This window comes from Lynx canadensis, chromosome X, assembly GCF_007474595.2.
Source record: "Lynx canadensis isolate LIC74 chromosome X, mLynCan4.pri.v2, whole genome shotgun sequence".
NCBI lineage: Eukaryota > Metazoa > Chordata > Mammalia > Carnivora > Felidae > Lynx > Lynx canadensis.
The window spans coordinates 35,299,668-35,323,272 of NC_044321.2; the positions used below are offsets into that span (position 1 = coordinate 35,299,668).

The following is a 23,605-nucleotide window of genomic DNA, read 5'->3' on the forward strand; positions in this document are numbered from 1 at the left end:
ACTGAGTCACTCAAGCGCCCCTGTTAGTTCTAGCTCTCGTTTAAGGAATTGAAACTGCAATGTGAATGATTTTGATTAGTTATAAGGAAGAATTAACTAGTATTAAGGCTGGGACACTGTAGAAGTTTATTACAGAGGAGGACAGATTTCCTAGGGTTTAAGACAGCAATAACTAACCTCAACATCTTTCATAAAATGCCTTTAGTGTTTATAAAACAAAGAGAAAACAATAAATAGGTATAAAGGTGCCTAATTTTTCTTAAAAAAATTCTTTCAATGTTTATTTTTGAGAGAGTGTGCGCACGTGTGCAAGCTGGGTACCGGCAGACAGAGACAGAGACACAAAATCTGAAGCAAGATCCAGGCTCTGAGCCGTCAGCACAGAGATCAAGGCGGAACTTGAACCCACGAACCGTGATGACATGACCTGAACCGACTGAGCCACCCAGGTGCCTCAAAGGTGCCTACTTTTTTTAGTATCACTGGAGATATACAGTCCTAGTTGTTATACTGTGTATGTGTAAAGTGATGGGTATATAGAGTGGGTGCCAGGAAGGTATTAATTACCTCCTTTCCCTCCTCTCTCTCAGTTCAGCCACCAGATTTCAGTTTGAAGCTTTTTATAATATTCCTCTCACTTATTTCATTAGCTGTCCTTGAGGCTAGACACTATGTGTGTGTGTGTGTGTGTGTGTGTGTGTGTGTGTGTGTGTATATAAGACACGTGAAAAAGAGATAAAATGACTGGTTCACAAACTTTCACTGATTCACAATGAAGTAACTACAGAAAATAAGAATACGAATTTAGAAACTTTTCACAGCAATGTAACAATTATCACAACATCCCAGCTCACGATCAGTAGGCTCACCTTGTTGAACAGGGTACAGACCCGTCCGGGTGCTGCTGCACTGGTGTGGTGAGCTGCGTGTGGAACCGACCCTGTGCTAGTCACACGCAGTAAAACCTAACATAACACGTTTGAAGGCTAGTTTGTCAACTATTACCCAAAAATGTAGAAGGTCTAGAAACCTGTTTTTTTCCCCACTGAAAAAACAAATTTAAAAACTGCAACATCGCAGAATCAATTGCTAGAACTGGCCACAAATGAAGAAATGAAGAAAAATTTTGAAAATACAACCATACTTGCTTCATTTTAAGGTAGAAGTTAAAAATGAATATTCTGAACTTGCTAAAACTGCTTTCAAATCTCTACTTCCAGTCCCATCAACAAGTGAGACTGTGAGACTGGTATCCTTATTATGTATGTTTTTAAAAGAAAAACAGAAAAAGATACACATTATCTCCTGTGATGAGCATCATCATCAATCCAACTTAGATAAGTTACAACAAGAAACAAGCTCATCTGTCACCTTAAAAATTCTAAACACACTGTAAATTCTAAATATATATAAACATGTATTCATACGAATTGTAAACACAACATACTCTTTTCAAAGCACACACGGAATGGCCATTTTACTCAACCTTTTGTCTTATTACGATTTCATGGGACAAAAAAATCTGAGCGTAAGAGTGAATGTTCCACATTAACTGCCTGTGTACACTTCCAATGAAAAACGTGTAGAGATTTTTTTCATTTTTATACTGTTTGTTCTGATTATATTTGTTGAGATGCAATTCTGTCTGTTGATCCTTACAACAAAAAAATTGGGGCTTTTATTTATTTTTTAAGTTTGTTTATTTTGAGAGAGAGACAGAGAGAGCAAGCAGGGGAGGGGCAGAAAGAGAGGGAGAAAGGGAATCCCAAGCAGGCTCCGTGGTGTCAGTGCAGGCTTGATCCCACAAACCGTTGAGATCATGACCTGAGCCAAAATCAAGAGTCAGATGCTCAACCGACTGAGCCACCCAGGCGCCCTGGGGCTTATATTTTATACATGTTTTTTCATTTCCTTTTTCTACAATTTGTTTTCATTGCATATGACAAGAAAGGTGATCACATGAACAGATGCTCAGAATCATTTGTCATTAGAAAACTGTAAACTAAAACCACAATGCAATACCTCATCACACTTACCAGGATGGCTATAGTCAAAAACGGTAACAAGCTTCGGCAAGGACTCAGGGAAATGGAAACCCTCAAATATTGCTGATGTGATTTTAAAATGGCATAGCTACTCTGGAAACTAGTGTGGCAGTTTCTTTAATAAGCTAAACATAAATTTACTGTATGACCCAGCAATTCTACTCTTAGTGGAATGAAAATGTTAAGTTCACATATAGACTTAGACATGACTATTCACAGCAGCATTACTCATAACAGGCAAAAAGTGAAACAACCCACATGCCCATCAATTTAGGAATGGATAAACAATGTGGTATATATCCATATAACAGAATATTATTCAGCCACAAAAAGGAATTAAGCATCGATAACTGCTACAACATGGATGAACCTCAAAACATTATGCTAAGTGAAAGAAGCCAGTCACAAAAGACCACATACTTTATGATTCCCTTTCTACAAAATGTCCACACACACAAAAAAAATCTATAAAAGCCGAAAGTAGATTCATAGTTGCCAGGGGCTGAAGTTGGGAATGAGGTTTAACTGTAAATGAACACCTGCTTGAGGTGGTGAAAATGTTCCAAATGTTCTAAAAATGGATTGTGATTATGGTTAAACTCAGTCAATTTACTACAAGTCATTGAATTATACACTTAAAATGGGTGAATTTTACGGTACATAAATTATACCTCAATAAAGTTATTTCAAAAAATTAATGTCCCATGACAGATTAACAGATTAGCAATAAGCTGGTCATTCACCAAAGATCATTTGAGAAGCATGATTACAAGTGATAACCAGGGGACCTTTCTTATAAATTATGTGTTTAAGTACAGAGACACATTTGATAAGTTTAAGGCTTTGGGGACTTGGCCTTCTGGTTTTAGGTTATATCTCCTCTCGCTGGAACTGCCAGATAAACCACCTCAAGTTATGCAAGCTGTGAATTATTGAGCATTTAAGTATTTGAACCTTATTTGTTTAGCCAGAATGCACAACAATGCACCAAAAAATGCCAAAGCGCTAAAAATTTTGGAATTTGTTATTAGAGTATTCCTTACTCAGAGTAAGGAGTATCACTTTTCATACACAGTTAAACTAAACAGCTATTCAAAAGGAGGCTCATATAACATCACCAATCTGGTTGGCATTAAAAATCACATCTTGTTAATGAAAACACTACTTGATTATAGTGAAGCCTTCAAATATTTATACAACTCAAACTAGCAAAAGGAGAAGGGGTAGGCTAGATCACAAAGAACACTCTAGCCCTCTCCCCTTCTCCATTTGACAGTTTGGGTTTTGACCTCCGCAATTTATTTTTATCCCTTGGAATTTTATTAACTTTAAAAGCGAGTTTGTTAGAGTTGCCATAATGGCACCTCTGTGTACCAGGGTGGCAATGAAACCTCACAGAATTGTCTTTAGCTCCATTTTCAGTTTTATTTAGTTTGACAGTATGAAGCATTCAAAGGACTTTGAGACAATATTGAATGACAGTATTAGAGAAGCAGAAACAACTATTCTGAAGGGTCAGCTGGTAGATTCATACCATGAAGATTATCCTGGGTAAGAACAAATAAGACTATTGCAGAGAACACTAGAGTCAATAAAATCCATTGTGTAAGTGATTTGCAGAGTGCTTTTCCAGGAGGAAACATGGCGACGAGTGAAAGTTGAGTGTCATGCCCTTCATACCTGTATTTGCCCTAGAGGGGAACTGGATACAAAACATTGCTATCTTGGGCCTATTCCAAGACAATTTCGATTCCAAGTACCAAAAGGTGCTCAAGTTTCATGTCATAAACATTAAGGACAGTGACTGATCAAGAGTAATGATGGAGAAGAAAATATATCGTGTCAAAATAACTTTCCATTTTTAGTCTTGAGCTAAATAAATAAGCTTACTTAAGTTGTTGAATCCAAGGAATAATTCGTTTCATATCATCGTTCACAGACTTCTCCATGTCATCCAGCGTGGCCTGGTCTATAGAATATAGCACTTCATTAATTCGTTGCTTACACGAGGCACAAAATATTTAGGTAGCCCAGAACTTAAATGAAAATGATTGTTTTAGGCAAAAATTAGTGTTATTTTTGAGTCAGAGAAAAACTAAACTAAATGCATCATTAGGCATAAATTAACCTAATTTGTTTTCTCTCTTTAACATTTAGGGAGAGTTATAGTTAAGACAACTGATTAATAGCAAATGTACATTAGCAGGAAGAACAAGTAACAAATACATGAACTCATTATCTGCCTGCATTTCAATTCCCAAACCCTAGGCCTAGTTAATTAATATTTTTAACTTGCATGTATTTCTAACTCATAGTATTACCAAACTTAGAACCTTAAAAATGTAAAAACTGTAAAACTCCACTAAAATATTTATTTATTCAACACAAATGGTTTCTGGCATAAGCAAGAGCTGTTGGCTGAAGTTCAGCTTCCTAAATGTCACTTAGAATTTTTAATGACACCGAAAAAATGCTAATAATAGCACGTTTTGAACAAAAGCAAAATATACAATGATTTCAGTTCAAGAAAAAAAGTATAAGAAAATTAGTGCAGCATTGCCATGGTTTAATTGTACCCCCCAAAATTCGTATGTCGAAGCCCTCACTCCTAATGTGATGATGGTATTTAGAGATGGGGTCTTTGGGAGGTAATCAGGTTTAGATGAGGTCATGAGGGTGGCACTGTCTTGATGGGATTAGTGCCCTTATAAGAAGAGTCACCAGAGAGCTTGCTCTCCTCTTCTGCCGTGATGACAGGGAGAAGGCCTGGGCCTACGAGCCAGGAACAGAACCCTCACCATAATCTGACCATGCCGGCAACCTGATTTTATGCTTCCAAACTCTAATACTATGATAAAATAAATTTCTTTCTTTTTAACAACCTACTCTGTGGTCCTTTGTTATGGCAGCCTCAGCTAAAATAAGCATATATCCCCTAAAACAAGAATGACTGCCAACAGGTAACTTTTTTTGGCTTCTCTCAGTTTTACATGGTCATCTTCTTTATCTATGAGTGTGTACTGTGTAAACAGTCAAGAAAACAGTTAAGTAAAAAAAAACTCTGAAGAATGAACAACAGCTGCCTTGTGGTTCGAAACCAGTTAAACGGTAATTTATAAGTATGTCACTAATAAGCCATCATAAAGGCGATGTGATTCAAAGTAATGAAGCCAGTTTTCCATGAACGGTTCATAGAAAAAGCTATCTTTTTTTTAAGTTTATTTATTTTTTTAGTAATCTCTACACCCAATGTGTGGGGCTCAAACTCATGACCCCGAGATCAAGAGTCAAATGCTCCTCCGACTGAGCCAGCCAGGCTCCCTGAAAAACTTACCTTTACAACTATATGAGCAGAAAATCATTTATTTTCGCTAATCTAGCTTAATATTAATTTCAAATGGTAAATGTGCTAATACATTCAAGAACACAGTTCCATTAGCAATACAAAAACACTACGTTCCAAGTAGTTCATCATTTCAGAACACCAACTTGGTAACAGAACATGGTAAATCAAACTTTAATTTTGACTGTGTTTAACTCAGAAATATAAACATCCTTTCCTTCAGGATTCTGTACCCTAAGTCATCTTTTAGATGTTTATACTGTCATTCGTATATGTTCTTTAGCCATTAGAATCCCTTGTAGTGATTTCCATGTCACCTATTAGTGGTAAAACAGTTCATCTAAAAACCATCAGCCATCACCATTTTTACTTCTACATAAGACAAACAACATAAATGTACTTCATACTGGGAAATTTAACTTCTGGGAAGAGAAAATCCCAGGCAGGGTTAAAATTGGCCCCAAGGAATGGACATCAGCCAGAGTCATTCCTTCCATATCTACTTTCTGTACTGCTGATACCACCCCTTCCCAATACCTAATGGCAGAAAAATTTTGTTTTGCTTTTGTCAAAATATTTTTCCTTACACTGAGTGACCATGTCATTGGGTAACTTACCAAGTCCATAAAGCATCAATTGAAACATTCCAGAATGCAAGTCTACAAAAATGTGTAGACACTCCGAGTTACCGCAGGGCTCCAAGATGGGAACGACAAGAGCTGGAAGTGCAGTCTCTATGGAAGCTGAACAGTTAAGAATGAAAAAGTGTATTTCTAGCTGAATATTTTCCACAAAAGATCATTTCTCAGTGTGTAGAAACAAACCAACTATCAAACAATCCTGAATATCAGAGGAAAAACATGATTTTGCAAAACTGGACTGGTACTACTATGTCAATTAGTAGCTCAAAAGGAAGAATGTATTCCTCAGGGTGACTTGAAACGAACATACCCATCTCAACCGCTACAGCAAAAAAAATCCCAGGATTCCTTTAAAAAAAAAAGGTTAAAATAGCTAGTGAAAATATTAACTTCATCAGTGAGCCGAGTTCTAGTTTTACTTTTCACTCAGTAATTACTAATAAGTTAGTTTTTAAGGATTTCCTTTTTGATATAGTGGGAAGAAAATGGTTTGGTAAACAGAATAAATTTCATCAATGGCCTAAATATTTTCAATGTCATTCCTCACAAAGAGAGGTTTTCTGGCAATTAGGGCCCATGTGTTTAAGAAAAACACTTGAAAACCATGAAACATTATTGTTTATATAGGAAAAACATTTTTTCCACGTTACTTCTATACCTCATTTTCAAGTCACAGATGAAATAAGAACATAAGCAATTGTTACACACAAAGTCCCAAGGCTGCCAATATACTCGTTCTCAAGTTTCACAGTATTTCCACCTGGCCCAATTAACTCTTCCCTTAATCCCACAAGCTGGCATAACGAAATCCAGGAAAGGAGCAGAGCATTCATTGAAATCACACCCCGTGCTGATCAGGTGGAGAAGCTCTAAAGAAATATGCTCTTCTAGTTACCATGGTCCTCTAATGCTACAGCACAGAAGAAAAGGCAGGCAGTGAGGAGAGTGGTTACATAGGCCCAGCCTTTCACCAGGTGTGACTTCTCTGTGCTACTTTGTTAAACAAGAACAGTAACATCTTCCTGTCCATGCCTTGGGTCCTTAGGAGGAAGAAATGACAAGTTTGAAAAGGTGCCTTAAAAAGCAAAGGGCTCAACAATGTACATTCTCTATACCCCTTTCATGAATCAAAGAAACAAGCCAAACCCTCTCATCAGGAATCTGCACAATAATGAAAATGGGCAGAGTTACCACTGGTGCTATCTATACAAAGAAATTATCAAACGAGTTAACAAAGCAAAGAGAGCTGCAGGAGACATATTTAATCAGATGAAAACAAACTGCTTTCCAGTCCATCTACTACATTTGTGAAGAACTGTTGAACATACAGGGCCAGCAGAGCTCTCACCTAAAACACACACACACATCTACATACACACACACGAAAGAACAAATAGGTACAAACAGAAATTCCTCTTACAATATCTTATAACTCAGAGCAGGAGGACAAATTAGTTCAAATAGATGTTTTGCTGAATTTACCAGGTTAATATAATAAATAGTGCTTACAGATCGAAGCAGGGTTGCTAGGTTTCCACACCTATCTGGACTGTTAATAATTCCCAATGGAGAAGGAATGTATTGTTAGTGTAGTAATGGTGTAAAACTAATTCTGACAATTGGGATAACAATGATCATTCCAATCTAATTATCAAAATTGAGTATTCTTGAAAAGACAGGGCATTAGAGAAGAATATAGAAAGCACAGTCCAAAGGATAAAATATACTTTGATGTATCTCTAATGACTGACAATGTCCACATTTTTCTTTGCAAAAAATAAAATATATAAGGCCCGAAGCATTTAAAGGCAACTGGCTTGAAGGTATCAAAAATGGCAAAACTTAAAACATAGAAGGGAGAGTTAAAGGTTGTGCAAGATGACAGGATGGTACACTGCTCTTTCCTGAAACAGAAATATATATACATCTCCTCTTTGATTTCTCCCTATTTACCAAGGACAAAATGAGGAATGGACCAATACATAGTAATGTAAAGTGTGAAGACTAAAGAGAAGCAACTAAAGCCCAGGTAGGAATAGCTGCGTGTGGTTCTCAGCTTCTGAACTGCCCTGGATACCTTGATTCTGGCTCTGACAGAGCACAACACAAGGGAGACTCCCCTGGCTTTCAAGAGACAGGAATGCTGCAAGCGAGGCCACCTGGGGCAAGTGACCTGAAGTGCCTTGCACTGCCTTTTTTGACCTTCTCTCCAAAGTTCTGCCTACTCTCCCTTGAGACATTCCCACCCCCATGAAACCACATGCTGCCATCTAGACCATCCAAACCTGCTATCTGTACATTCCCCTAGCTCTCCCTTGAAATGCTCCATTGTCCAAGCTACTCACTTCCTTGGCTTATTCCAGGGAGGAGCTGGAAGAAAAGCCAGGTGATTAAGGGTGATTGCACAAAGGGATTCCAAGAACAGCCCTAGGTCCCAGTAAAGGATTTGACTAAAGCATGCTTTCCCATCACAAAAGGGATCAAGTAAGACTACACGAAGAATACAAATGCATGAACATGAATTTTAAAAACAAGCTAAAGCATAGGTAATAAAATGGTGGGTCAGCAGGCCCTTTCCTATAATGGCCCTCATATCCACAACCGTTCTGATTAAAGCAGGTCTGAGGGGCCCAACCCCACACACAAGCACCGACCTCTCCCACCTTCTGGCTGCCCAACCAGTGAGATCTCTACAAAATGGTGCTAAAGCAAAATCTTTGCAACTTACATTAACAAGACACAAAAGTACGTTTCTTATGTAAACACCTGGTCACTCTATTTTTCAAAGTAATTTAAGTTATCTCCTGGGCAACCATACTGAGTTCTTACTTACTTAAAACAAACTAAACCTTGTTTACAGATGATACTAAATTAAACCAGAGCTTATCAAAATATCAAAAGATCACAAACCCTGATTTTCTACAATCCCAACAAATGAATTTTAGAATTTTACTATTTTGAAAAATCAGAAATAAAAAAAAAAAATGGTACCTAATAGGGTTCTTTACGAACGAAAGGTATATTTCAACAGGGTGCCAAGACAACTAAGTGGGAAAACTTTATTTTTTCACCAAATGTTACTGGAATGACTGTGTATCCCCCTACAAAAGAATGCAGTTGGACCACCACCTCATACCACATACAAACATTAACTCAAAAAGTAATCTAAATGTAAGAGCTAAAACTACTCAACAGAAGATGTTTAAGAATCATTAGGTAGATTCAAATCAAAACCACAAAGAAATACCAGTTCACACCCACCAGAACGGCTAAAAACAAAAAGACAGGACAATAACAGGTCTTGGTAAATATTCAAAGAAACTGGAACCCTCAAACACTACTGGCAGTGGGATTAAGAGGTGGTGTTAAACATGTAAAAAGGTAAAACAGAGTTACCATATGACCCAGCCCTTCCACTACTGGGTACATGGCCAGGAGAAATGAAAACAAGTCCACACAAAAACCTGTACAAGAACGTTCATAGCAGTGTTATTCATCATAGGGGGAAAAAAAAGTGGAAGGAACCCCATCAACGATGAATGGATACATAAAATGTGGTACATCCATGCAATGGATTATTTGACAATAAAAACGAAGTACCAAAGCATGCTTTAATATACACAAACCTCAAAAACGTTATGCTACCAACAATATGCAGAAGACCACACATTATATGATTTCATTTATCTGAAATGTCCAGAACAGGCAATTCTATAGAGACAGAAGGTAGATTAGTGGTTGCCAAGAGCTGAGGGGAGGGATGAATAGGGGAGTGACTGCTAATGGATACGGAGTTTCTTTGGGGGATGATGAAAATGTTCTAAAATTAGACTGTGGAGATAGCTGTACAACTTGAGTATGTTAAAGAAAAAAACCACTGAATGAGTGAATTGTATGCAAATTATACCTCAAAACTATTACTAAAAAAGAACAAAACAGGAGGGTGGTTATGTGTGCTTTCTAACCCCAATGAAAGTTTTCGTTTTTTTTTGTTTTTTTTTTTTTGAAAGTTTTGATTATACTTCCTAATCAGAAAATTTAGGTCTGTATTTATAACATCTTTGCTTGAGGGATTAAAGTGGGGGCAGGGGGATGAGGACTTCCATGTACCTTATAATTAAATTAAAATCATCAAGACTCGATAAATCTAATGTGAAGCCCTGTTGGGGCTAGTGAACATGCCCCCTCAGAATAGATTAAAACACTACATTCATTCATCCGATGTCTAGCATACTTTGCATTTAAGGCCTGCACTTGTTTAGTTAAGCTGTTTCCACTTAGTCTTTAGTCTGTCTCAGACCCTCTTTCACACCTCTGTTCTTTCACTTTCTTTGAATGACTATGTATTCTGAATACAAATTTATTTTCCTGTCTGTCCTCTCTTCAGGCAGTATTTTTAGCTAATTCGTCAAAGTGGTACCGAAGAAGCTGCTTTTTTAAGTATAATGGATTGAGCTGGGCTCTGTGACGGTGCAACGCAGTACTTTAGCTACCACAGTTATTAAAGACATCATTTTTGCGGCACTTCACATACATCATTTCACTTAATTAAAGGCTGTTCACTGTGGGCACAAGGTCATCACAACCAAAAACTGAGGGAGGGATAGTGTATGCTCATGATAATACTGTGAAACTATTACTAGAATGAAAGCACTTACTTTCTAAATGATTGTCCCCCGAAGCTCTAAACGTACTAAGTGAACTTAGAAGATTTTTCGCTATGAGTGTATATGTGTTTCTTATTTGAGGCCTGCTCATGTATTAACAACTAAATAAAAATCTTTAAAAAGACAAAGGATAAATTCTGCTTCACTCAAAGAGACATATTTTATAAATAACATCATAAGTATCTGCAAAGCTACCTTATTCTTAGAAGATGACCTAAAAGAAATGATTCATATTAAAATGTTAAAATAACTTCCATTTCAATAGGAAAAAAAGTTTTAAGGAGGTTCAATATGCATACCTTTAAAAAATAAGGCCAAACAAAATAATTAAAAAGAAAATTAGAGAAAAATTTGGACAAGCTTGGTAGATCACAAGTTAAAATGCAGAAATGCCCAACTCCACGACAAAACCAGGAAAAAAGTCTAATTAAGAAAGACGTTTCATAAAATAAAAGTGGATACTAATGAAAACAAAAGAAAGGTGGAAATGCCAGTTTAAAAGAACCTACAGTTTTCGTTGGCATTGAAGCCTCTCAGAATGGCCTTCAGCTCCTGGAGCTTCTGATGAGCTCGTGCATGGACGCTGTCAATCAGGAGCTTTTCTATTGATAAGTGATCAATCTGCATAAATAAGAACAGAATCATATGTGTAATTTAAACATTTTCACTTTAAAAGTCTAAGAGTAGATTACTGTGGCTCAAGATAGTTCCTTTTAGAATCACACTGACTGAGTGTTAACCAGTAGAAGAAAGCAAACTTAAAGGTAAAAAAGATAAACTTAGATGGTATTGGGAGCTTAAAGACTATAGCTAACATTTTGGCAATTACAAATCAAGATAGGTTATGTACTGGTTATCAGTGATTAAATGTCAGACCTTAAAAATAAAATGGTGATATGACCTAAATTTTAAAATGTGAAAGAACATCTTACGAATTATACATAACGTTAGTTATTTAAAAAAACAAATGTGGGGCACCTGGGTGGCTCAGTCGTTTAAGCATCCAATTCTTGATTTCGGCTCAGGTCACGATCTCATGGTTCCTGAGATTGCGCTGATAGTGCAGAGGCCACTTGGGATTCTCTCTCTCTCTCTCTCTCTCTCTCTCTCTCTCTCTCTCTCTCCCTCCCCCTCTCTCTCTCTCCCCCCCCCTCCCCTCCCCCACTTGCATGCGTGTACTCTCTCTCAAAATAAATAAACATTAAAAAAAACCCCACAAATGCAAAAGCATAACATTCACATAAAACAAGTTTAATAAAGGGTTTTAGGAACAATCAGGTATTTTATCTTTTTATTTTAATATTCATTTCTTTTTGAGACAGAGACAGTTGAGAGAGACAAAGTATGAGCAGGGGAGGGGCAGAGAGAGAGGGAGACACAGAATTCAAAGCAGGCTCCAGGCTGTCAGCTGTCAGCACAGAGCCCCACGTGGGGCTCGAACTCATGAACCGTGAGGTCATGACCCCAGCCGAAGTCGGCGCTCAACCGACTGAGCCACTCAGGCGCCCCCTTTATTATTTTTTAAGTAGGCTCCATGCCTGCTGTGGAGTCCAACACGGGGCCTGTGCTCATGACCCTGAAATCAAGACCCGAATTGAGATCAAGAGTAGGACACTTAACTGAATGAGCCACCCAGGTGCCCCACCATGTATTTTAAAGAATGTGTTAAAAGTTTAAGAATAAAGTGTAAGTTATATACATTCATTTAATCAAACCAATATTAAAATATATTGAGATCTCTTACCTTCATGGCTCTTTCTACTAACTTGGAATCAGAAGCTGGCAAAGGAGGATCATGAAAAATCTGTAAAGGCTTAGAGACATCATTTTCATCAATTTTAATTGTAACTTTGTGAACAGATGCCGTCCCTGTTTTTCTCCCAAGAACCTGTTGACTAAAGAGAAAAGAAATACTAAGGATTTTTTTCAACACAGCCTGTTAATTTTTGGAATAAAACAGAAACAATCTATTGTATGCCTTAGCCAGAGCCTAGAACATGATAGGCCCTCAATGTTTGTGGAGGGAATAATTTAATATTGAGAAGACAGATATTCTGTAATCCAACGCAGTATTTGATTTACATCCTTTTTAAAAAAAACAGACACAATTTAAAAACAAAACACACGTGGGGTGCCTGGGTGGTTCAGTCAGTTAAGCTTCTGACTTCGGCTCAGGTCATGATCTCACGGTTTGTGAGTTTGAGCCCCACATTGGGCTCTGTGCTGTCAGTTCACAGCCTGGAGCCTGCTTGGATCTGTGTCTCCCTCTCTCTCTCTCTGCCCCTCCCCCGCTCATGCTCTTGCTCTCAAAAATAAACATTAAAAAAAATTTTTAATAAATAAAAAATAAAAACACATGCACACAAAGAAATCTGAAAACAAAACAATCTGTCTTCTACATGGTGTCTATTTATCTCTAATTCCTTTACAGAAAATGAGAATCAAGCAAAGTTCAAACAGGGAATTGAGGATTATAAACAGCCTAATACTGATTTTCCCCAAAACTCTCCCTCAAAAAAGACATTAAGAGGCACAGTTCAAAATATAAAATTGTGATAAGCAAACATGTTTTAAAAACATACCCAACAATCTTAATGGTCTTTCAGCAATCTGGTATAAGGCCAGAGTAATCTAACTTTTTGAGAATAGCAAGTCTTAGTACAAACAGATGTCTACATATTTAAAACATGCCATGTTCTAAGAAAGGAGTCAATTACAGATGTCTTATGTGGTTTATATGATACCATGGGACTTTACTATATAAAATCATGTTGCTAGAGGTACATAGCTATTGGTCTATAGTAAATCAGATATAGGAAAGAAAAAGAGAAACATAAAGGATATTTACAGTCACAGCATGAACCTGCCAGAATCAATTTCACTTACTTCCAAACTGAGAGGGAGAGGCACTTGCCAGCATGGTACCTTTCCACCTGTACAAGGTCTCCCCACCGCTCTCGGATTAACATTAGAGTTTGGGAATGTAGCACTTCTAACTGAAGCGACAAGCAGAATGAATCTGATGGGGTTTGTTAAGCAAATTTAATAAATCACTACAAGGGCCAGTGAACTACAAGCAAACTTCATTTAACAAAAGCTCTATTCCCCAAAAGCTGGCTATGAAGGAAATTTCTGGAATTCTATTTCTTCGATGACATATACTAAAAGGTGTGGTCAACTGTGGCACAATTTTAGAAAAAGGTTTTATATTTCATTTTGAACCGACATAAACAAACTATAAGGCCCAGGTTGCCTGCGAATTCATCATGGTTTAGAGAATATGAGTAGAACAAATGGCACTATTTTCTCCCCTCTAGATTTCTTACTCATTTTTGTTTTACCAACAGTAAAATTTAAAACTTGGTCTATTATAGATGTATCACTATTCTCCACACTCACCAGTTCCCCAGCCCCATTTCTACTCCAAAAAAGGAAAGTTCAGGATAGGGGGTAAATGGAAAGAAATATGGGGAGGACAGGGACACACGAATTCCTTACAAATACAGGTCTCAAATTTGAAAAGGATACGTAGGCAGTTGTACATGTCCTGAAGAGGTTTTTCATCAGCAAAGAGTCTAGACTGCACCAGCTGATGGATAAAGTTGATTTGCATACTATGAACCAAGGCTCGCCCATCTTCCATTGGCAGGAGAAAAAAAGGCGGTAAACCAGAAAAGTGTATAGATCATATCATAGTACCAACTAAGGAAGAGTACACCGACTAACAATAAATTAAACAAACAAACAAAAAAAGAACTGAAATTATCCATGGAAATCAGAGAACATTATACTTGAGAAACACTAAAATCTCCATGGAAAGTAAGTATGATTATCACAACATCTACTTCAAATTACAGAATAAATTGCCAAACATTTAGTACTCTGTAAGAATGTTTCAATAATATAAAAACACCAAACATCTGAATTAATATTTATGATTTAAATCAGTATTTATGATTTACCTCCCGTTTCCTTATCCTCAACTAGGATTTCTAGCTTGAGAAGACGCCATGGTACATCCGGATCATCTCCCATCACGGTCAAGGTGGCTTCAAATTCTCCCTCAACTCGAAACTTCACCCGGCCATTTGCTTTTAAAAGAAGAAGAAGAAGAAGAAGAAGAAGAAAAAGAAGAAGAAGAAGAAGACTACTTTGCTAGAAAATAAACAGCTTCCCGCTAGCCTAGAACGTTCAATTTTGCTTACAAGAAATTTTAAATAGCTTGAAAGTTCTTTCAGAAGTGTCCAAAGAACTCAGTAGTTCCTGCATAAGCAATAGCCAAAGGCAGTGAACACTTCTAACATCAACTGACAATTTTCTCTTGAGGTATAACTCTGGGGCTTCATCTCTCCTCCAGCCCCAGGTGATCTCCCTGTTCCCAGCTTCACATACCACCATTTTATCTCCAGGTACTAAAATTTTATCCCTTGGTACTAAAGAGAAACGATCGGTTGACAAGTCACAGATGTGAACACTACCTGAATTGCAGACCAAACCCTCAAAATGAGAGTTCTTTGAATGAAACCCCAAAAGCTGTTTGAAAAAAATTCTAACAAGTCAATTCTTAAAAAAGATTAACTTCTGGTACATACCAACTGTAAGATTGGCTAACTGAGGAGGGAGATCTGTGGTCACAAGCCTATGTCTAAGAATCTGATTGAGCTGGTGAAGTGTGGCTTGTTTCTCAATCTTGGTAATTGGGTCTGGAGGAATAATTTTATCCTACAAAAAAAATTCAGTGATTTTATAACCATGTACAAAGAGACACAACTCTTACCTGCACCTGTCTTAACATATTTTCTCACTTTGCCCAAGAGGATCTTAACACTCATTTCTTAAGTCGACATCCAGTAATAGTGATATGCCCCTTAACTATGGTGCATCAGAGTGCCACCCAGCTGAGACAGTAATGCAACATCATCTTCTTCACGCTCTATTTATGAAATCAAGTTCATGTCACTAGATGACTTTCACCACTTCTTAAAAGTATAAAATAAAATAGCACCACATCAGTAAACTATTACCGCACTACTTAAAAAAAAAAAAAGCTTCCAAAAAGCAACTAGCATACCGTATTTTCACATATGAAATAGATGTAAATTAATTTACACCTGTTTACCGCCCCCCCCCCCCCGATTTATCTATTTTGATAGCTATTCACATTTTGGCCTCAATGTATTCCAAAAAAACACAATTCTAATTATGGAGAAAAAAGTGAATTACATGAAATCTTTTAAAATATAGAACAGGGGCACCTGGGTGGCTCAGTCAGTTAAATGTCCAACTCTTGATTTCGGCTCAGGTCATGATCTCATGGTTTGTGAATCTGAGCCCCGCCTTGGGCTCTGCGCGGACAGCTTGGAGCCTACTTGGGATTCTCTCTCTTTACCTCTCCCCCATTCTCTCCCACTCTCTCTCTCAAAAATGATTAAATAAACTCAAAAATGTATATATAGAACAGTTGTTTTGCTGGACAATTTAATAACACAGTAGACTCCAATGCCAAAGCCTTTAACTTCTAAGAACAGGAGTGGTGAGCAGTGCACTTACCCTAATGCAGGTGGGCAGTCGTGGGTAAGATCCAGTAGTCAGTACATCAATGGCATACGGGATGGCAAAACTAGGCAGGCGTGCATGGACTAGGGCATCTCTAGCTAATGAGGCCAGGCGATCAGCAGTGTCCACGAACAGAATGGCTTGCTGATCTAAAAAGCTTGAAATCATCTTTAAAGCAAAGGGTAAATGTATTAAACTTCATTGAGAGCTAGCTACTTTGCACTTCAAATATCATTTATTCATTCCAAAGTAAACTCTGAGGGACATTAATATAAGTTTCGCACATTTCAAAATATTTCCTCAAAAAATTTTCCAGTAATGTGATACGTTTATATTTAACATTAAAAACAATAACTTCCTGGGGCGCCTGGGTGGCGCAGTCGGTTAAGCGTCCGACTTCAGCCAGGTCACGATCTCGCGGTCCGTGAGTTCGAGCCCCGCGTCAGGCTCCGGGCTGATGGCTCGGAGCCTGGAGCCTGTTTCCGATTCTGTGTCTCCCTCTCTCTCTGCCCCTCCCCCGTTCATGCTCTGTCTCTCTCTGTCCCAAAAATAAATAAACGTTGAAAAAAAAATTAAAAAAAAAAAAAAAACAATAACTTCCTATCACTTTAAGTAAAATGTTTTCCAATTTGTTTCTCCATCCTTAACATTACACATACATATCAGAAGTTAGGAGAAACAGAACAAAATGCTTTTTCCTCTTACAGATTTCTAGAGTTGGCTGGTAATGAAGTAGTTAAAAGCATGGCCTCTTGGACCCAAACTGCCTTGGTCTCAATTTTAACTCTGCAACTTACTATCCCTGTAACCTTAGGCAAGTTACTTAACCTCTCTGTACCTCAGGTTTTTCAACTGTAGAATAGAGATAATGATTTCCAACCTTACAAGGTTGTTCTGAGGAGCAAGAGTTATTGCACACAAAACCTTAAGAACAGTGCCTAGAACACATAAAATACTCCATAAATGCTGTTATAAGACATCTAGGCCATCTTCATGCCCCAAACAGAAATCCTTTCCATCAGTTCTCTATTGAATGCGTTTCTGAATAGTAGAGCTCATCATGGAGCTGCAAACTCCTTCCTTGAAACTTTTCTATTCTGGAGCAGTAATGTCTCCCATGTCCTTCCAACACGGGGAAGCCCACCCTATCTTCAAAGCTAAACATTCCAAGTCACTTCAATTTAGTCTTTACATCTCCAAATTTCTATCTCACCACCCTTGTTCTGCTGCCTTGGAAAGGCTCCAATTTATCAGTGGCTAACTTAAAACATGGTATCCAGAATTAATACCACATCACACCCACAATTAATACCAGCACACAATGCCCTACATTTATTTTCTCAGTATTTCCATACTCATTTTATTATCTGATCTTCACAACTCCAGGAAACAGACAAAATCAGATAATTCCTATCACTTTAGAGATGAGAAAATTGAGACTCAGGTTAAGACAGGGGCACCTGGGTGGCTCAGTCAGTTAAGTGGCCAACTCTTGATTTGGGCTCATGTCATGATCTCACAGTTCGTCAGATCGAGCCTCGAGTGAGGTAGCAGATTCATACAATTCAACTATAAAAAGGAATGAAGTACTACGACATGAATGAACCCTGGAAACATTATGCTAAATTAAACAAGCCAGTCACACAAGACTCCATCATGGTGCCATTTATATGAAATGTTCGGAATAGGCAAATCTATAGATAGCAGATTAGTGGCTGCTTAGGGCTGGGATGGGGGACACTTGGGGTGACAGTGAAAGGGTACATGTTTTCTTTTTGAGATGATGAAAACATTCTACAATTGACTGTTATGGTTGCACATATCTGAATACACTAAAAACCATTGAATTAGACACTTTAATGGGTGGATTGTATGGCATGTGAATTATGTCTCAATAAAACTGTTTCTCAAAAAGCTCTAGGAATAGGATTATTTTCTCTTTTTCTTAAATAAAACATGATCCAGACTGTTTCACCATTAGAATTCTACAAACTATGTACTTACACACTCAGCTACACACATAATATGTCTGGTATGGCTAAAGATCATTATCTATTAAGAACCTCAAATGAAACTAGTTAAATAATCATTAGGTTGAGAACAGAAGAGTTAAAACATGAATAATCTTCTAATTCTTCAGTTGATGGACCTTACACCTGACATAAACACATCTGTGTCTACATTCACAAAATACCAAAACTTTACAGAAGTTCAATATGAGACTTCATTCAGAATGTGATTTATTTGAACAGCCAACTCAAGAAACTAATAGAAGAATACTCTACTTTCAATTAATGAAAGATGAATTACAATATGGCTCAATATTAAAGCCAAGAGTTTTGGATTTTCCCTGACACTATGTTACTGAACTCAGTAGTATTAAACAGGTAACTGAAATACCCATGATATAATTAGGAATTTAACACCAGATTTGAAAAATTGAACACTTGGATTTTGATTTACTTCAGTGACACCTAACTTTTCACTGCAAGTTTGAACATCTTTAAGAAAAGATTGCTCCAAATTAATTATTGAGAAGAAACCCCAGGCTTTTCAGAAACAGTATACCATGCTACCTCATTTCAGCCAAAACAGATTTACTACATTTGGTGTCCAAATTTCCAGAACAATGAGTTGTAAAACTTTCTGATAAATAAGCTTGGAATGAGTCTGTTTGTTAACATTTATAATCAAAACCATTCTTTGTATGATGCTTTACGGTGTACAAAAGACCCTCTGAATATAAACTTTAACTGCCCTATCATACCAACAGACAACCAACCGATGAATAAAAGAATGTTTTCCCCCATAAGGAAAATGTATGGTACAAAATACTGTCCCTCTAAATAAACCCTTGATCGATATTATATAGAAGGATGACAGCTTACTCCTACAGACAAAAGATATGTGACTAGACTGTGTCTTGGTAGAATTCTTCCAGTTTGATCACTAGCTTAGTTGGTAGAGCTGGAATGGAGTATCAACTTCAATGAAGATTGGGTTTTATTTTTAACTTAAAAACAATTATTCTCCTAGAATTTAAAATTCTCAACTTCTTCACAGCCCCTTTTCTCCTTTCACTTTAGCAACTTTCACACAGACTTGGGGTCTAACGATAAAGGAACCTAGTAAAATCGAGGGCAGTGAATGCAGTGGCTACAACAGAGGTGAGAAGAAATCACGTGCAGAAACACAACTGTGCTGTAGATTCCTTTCCGAAGTGGGATTTTATGGAATAGGTAAACCCTGACAGATTTGCAAATATAAAATTACTCTAAAAATATTCTAGACTTAGCTTGTCAGAGTGCTAAAAATACACTTGTTATGGTACCTCTATGCTAAGTGGGTAGCTGCTAATTTTAATTTATCCAGGAAGTCTAGTAAACTTTAAGAGAATTTAAAAATGACTCAAATAAAATTTAACCAAAGTAAAGTTGTTTTTCTGCCTTCACCTATTAAAACTGATAAAAAAAATTTTAATGTTATTACATAACTGAATGGAAAAAAAAAAGAATATGAGCATCAGTATCAAGCTCACTTAGAGAATCTACCCACTTTCCAAATAAAACTGACTAGTGGCTAGATTACTTGGACCTTGTAGAGCAGACCTCAATTTTAGGACTTTATTCATTTTATGATAATTACCCTCCCCTTTCCAGTATGAAAAGGTACTCTACTCTTTCCATTCTCCTCACCGGAAATGACCAAAGGAAAACAGAAGGGAGTAATTGGGAGGCACCATCCTCCCCAAGTTAGGAGCTCAACAGGCTAACACAAGACCTCTACTGATGTTTTCCCTCAACACTTCTTGAATACAGCTTCAAAAAATTTTTTTTGTTTTGGTGGGGGAGGCGGGGAGGGAGGCACAGATTTTAGCATCTCTGGTATGTAACAGTCAAAAGACTATGAGCTTTGGGGCACCTGGGTGGCTCAGCTAAATGTCTGACTTCAGCTCATGTGATGATCTTGTGGTATGTGGGTTTGAGTCCCGCGTCAGGCTCTGTGCTGACAGCTCGGAGCCTGGAGCCTGCTTCGGATTCGGTGTCTCCCTCTCTCTCTCTCTCTCAAAAAATAAATAAAGATTAAAAGAAATTTTTTTTAAAAGCTATGAGCTTCTTGAGGGTAGGGGCTGTGCCTTACTTGGGTGTCATCCACTATACCCTATACTCTGTGCTCACTAAGGGTTTGGAGAATGAATAGATGAACAGCAAACAGATAAATGCTGTCATCAGCTCTGTGGCCCTGACTGAAGCCAGTTAGTTTCTAAAAACCTTATTCCCTCATCTGTAAAACAAGAAGATAACGGGGCGCCTGGGTGGCGCAGTGGGTTAAGCGTCCGACTTCAGCCAGGTCACGATCTCGCGGTCCGTGAGTTCGAGCCCCGCGTCGGGCTCTGGGCTGATGGCTCGGAGCCTGGAGCCTGTTTCCGATTCTGTGTCTCCCTCTCTCTCTGCCCCTCCCCCATTCATGCTCTGTCTCTCTCTGTCCCAAAAATAAATAAACGTTGAAAAAAAAAAAAAATTAAAAAAAAAAAAAAAAAAAAGAAGATACCGACTCTGCCATACTCTGAGGGTTTTCAAGAATAGGCAAAATTCAAGAAGCACTTTGCAGACTTTAAGGAAGTGTACAAATGTAAGGCTGTTTCCCCCCTTTAATTCAAGTCTTTGTCTTTAATGTCTTCTAGAGTAATGTCTTCAGATACGGCCTACTCTTTTTTTCTAGTCAGGTAATCAAATACTAAGTTTCTACAGAAATATAGTACACATTTTCATACAGAAACAGAATTACTCACTTAAATAATGTCTCTCAAACAAATCAGGAGATATAAATTTAAGCTACAATCAAAAGTTATATCTATTACAAGTTAACATTCCAAAAAGTTACTTAATATAAAACATAATCAAAAGTTATACCTGTTACAAGTTAACATTCCAAAAAGTTACTTAATATAAAACATAATCAACAGTTTAACTCACCGCACATTTTTCCACCTTGCCAGCGTTATTAGCCCATTTTACTAAAGCTAATAATCGAACAAAGAGTTGACGTGTCCGGCTAGCAAACTGCACTATTTCTATTTTCCTATAAAATAAAACAATTCTTAATGAACCAACATAGTTGAAAAGAATATTTAACAATTTATTTCATCTGAGCTAAAATATGACTCAATCTTTGTTTATAACCATTACAACAAAATGAATCACCTAAAATATTTGTAAGTATGAATTATTGTCACATTTTGCATACTGGCTGCATTTTTAATTTTCTACTTCAGGGTAATAAATCCAATAGTATCAGAGTAACAAATCAGAATCACATTTTAAAAACGAATTTTGCAGGACAATAAAAGTTGCTCACTAAAATATACCCAATTCACAGATATAAAAGTACAATATAGAAGTTAATCAGGTCACAGAGGAGATCAAATTAGGAGTTAGGAATTTCATAATTGTGGTTATGAGTTATGAACTGGCAACCTTTTTGGTACAAGGAACTGAAATAGATCTTTACCAAAGCTTGAAACTGTCTTACTTCTACAAAAGCAAGGGTCCATTTCCCATCTTGCAAGAGCATGATTTAAAAAGCTGAATAATCAAAGAACTATCCAACTCTTTACCAAACTAATTTCAACGACAAGCTTAGATATTAAATTATCTAAACAAAGTTAAGGAAAGTAAGTTGACTACTAAAAGTAACAGCTAGATGGTCAGTCTGTATCTATTTTTATGCTATACCCACTATGATGCTTTTGCTCCCAATACTCATCCGTATTTTTATCATCTCCTCATAAAGCCTTAAAAGCTTTACATTGTCAATCAATGTGTGAACTAGACCTCTCAATTTCCTGTCAGCTATAAAACTGAAAATCACTTTCATAGTTTACCTTAAGATACCGAAAAAAAAATATTGAACAGGCCAGGACTGATGACAGAACCCAGCAGGACATCAGCCTCCTGCCAAGTGGACTCTAACCTGTATTAGTCTCAGTACAGCTGTTCAATGACCTGCAGATCCAAACCACATCCCTGCATCTCACCAACAGCAACACCATGAGGCAATGCACCCAACCAAAAGTTTCTGTTGAAGTATAATCCTGACTGACTACAGAGTCTAACTCCTAGTGAAAGCATGTGTATGGAGCCCACAGACAACGTGAAAGGCTTAAGATTCAGCCAGCAATAGGATCAGTGGTAGTACAAAGAGAAGAATCAAGGACACAGATAGTTATGACTCTTTGCCAGTGTCTGTGAAGGATCTTAAGAGATAAAACTACCAGAGCATCACAGGCAAGACTGGAACACAGAAAAAATATTCAACGCACATTACAACCTGACAGCCACCTCCATGCTAGGAGAATTAGCACCATCATTCTAACTCAGCAACAACTTACAGAGCAGGTGAGGTTGCTCTCCTAGAGCAAGCATATCTGTATATTATTAACTTGCTTTCCCAAATGAGCTCCTCTACTGGAAAGCAAACACCCACCTTTGTAAACTATCGTAACGTGATCTTTTTGACACCATGCAATCTCAGGTGATAAGCAGCATGAGTCTGTTTTTCCAAGGTCCAGTTTCCCTTCCTACCCCAGAGTGGACAGAAGAAATCTGGATTTTCATTTCCTTCCTTTAAAACTGACCAGCCAAACTGTCTCCCCCATCTCTGCCTTTTCAGTCTAATTCCGTCAGAAAGAGAGCTGGTGGTGGGGATGGAGCATAGTCACTAATAAATCCTCCCTAGTCACTTGGTCTTTAGAAAAAAAAAAAAAAAAAATCAAGGAGCATTAGTGCCAAAGATGTAGTCAAGTAGTCTATACTATAGCCACAATTTAAATCTCTATCACAGGATTGCCTTGAAACCTTAATTTATCTTGTTCCCTTGGCCTATGGAAACATTGGTGTCTAGTTATGTCTTAAGCCCCCAATTCCAACTCAATAACAATTATCTCAACTATAAAGCAGCAACGGAGTAGGCAAATGTCAATTCTCTAAAGATATCTGGCATCGTGGTAAACTAGCAGCCAACTTTCTAAAGTGAATCTGTTCCTCAGCTTCTTTATTAAGTTCTAAGTTTTCTACATCTTTCTACCCGCCTCAGGGACTTGACCTGGTCAGTGACTCAACAAAGGTTTCTAGAACAGAAGGTCCAGAGCTGGTCTCACACCAAGAATTGTCAAGGATGAGGAAACCACATTTCCCAGGGCCCCCTAAACAAATGGAGTGAAACGTCACCCTGGGTTCTCTGGGCCTAGGTTTGCAATCCACAGCCCTGCCACCCACAGACACACAAACACACACACACTTTCTCTCTCTCCCTCTCTCTCATGTACCATACACATATACACACTCCCATAGA

The 23,605-nt window shown here is 37.6% G+C and overlaps 1 protein-coding gene across 2 annotated transcripts in view; it reads right to left on the reverse strand.

The window, feature by feature from the left end:
* Positions 1 to 23,605, reverse strand: part of MED14 (mediator complex subunit 14) — a 67,869-nt gene that overhangs the window by 39,001 nt on the left and 5,263 nt on the right. For both annotated transcript variants that reach the window (XM_030305074.3, XM_030305073.3), the window contains exons 3-12: positions 21,229 to 21,334; positions 16,247 to 16,420; positions 15,289 to 15,418; positions 14,659 to 14,787; positions 14,225 to 14,332; positions 13,583 to 13,715; positions 12,441 to 12,591; positions 11,206 to 11,317; positions 6,006 to 6,131; positions 3,936 to 4,014 (exon numbers count right to left, since the gene is read on the reverse strand). In XM_030305074.3, coding sequence (XP_030160934.1) covers positions 3,936 to 4,014; positions 6,006 to 6,131; positions 11,206 to 11,317; positions 12,441 to 12,591; positions 13,583 to 13,715; positions 14,225 to 14,332; positions 14,659 to 14,787; positions 15,289 to 15,418; positions 16,247 to 16,420; positions 21,229 to 21,334 — 1,248 coding nt within the window. The remainder of the gene's footprint in view (positions 1 to 3,935; positions 4,015 to 6,005; positions 6,132 to 11,205; positions 11,318 to 12,440; positions 12,592 to 13,582; positions 13,716 to 14,224; positions 14,333 to 14,658; positions 14,788 to 15,288; positions 15,419 to 16,246; positions 16,421 to 21,228; positions 21,335 to 23,605) is intronic.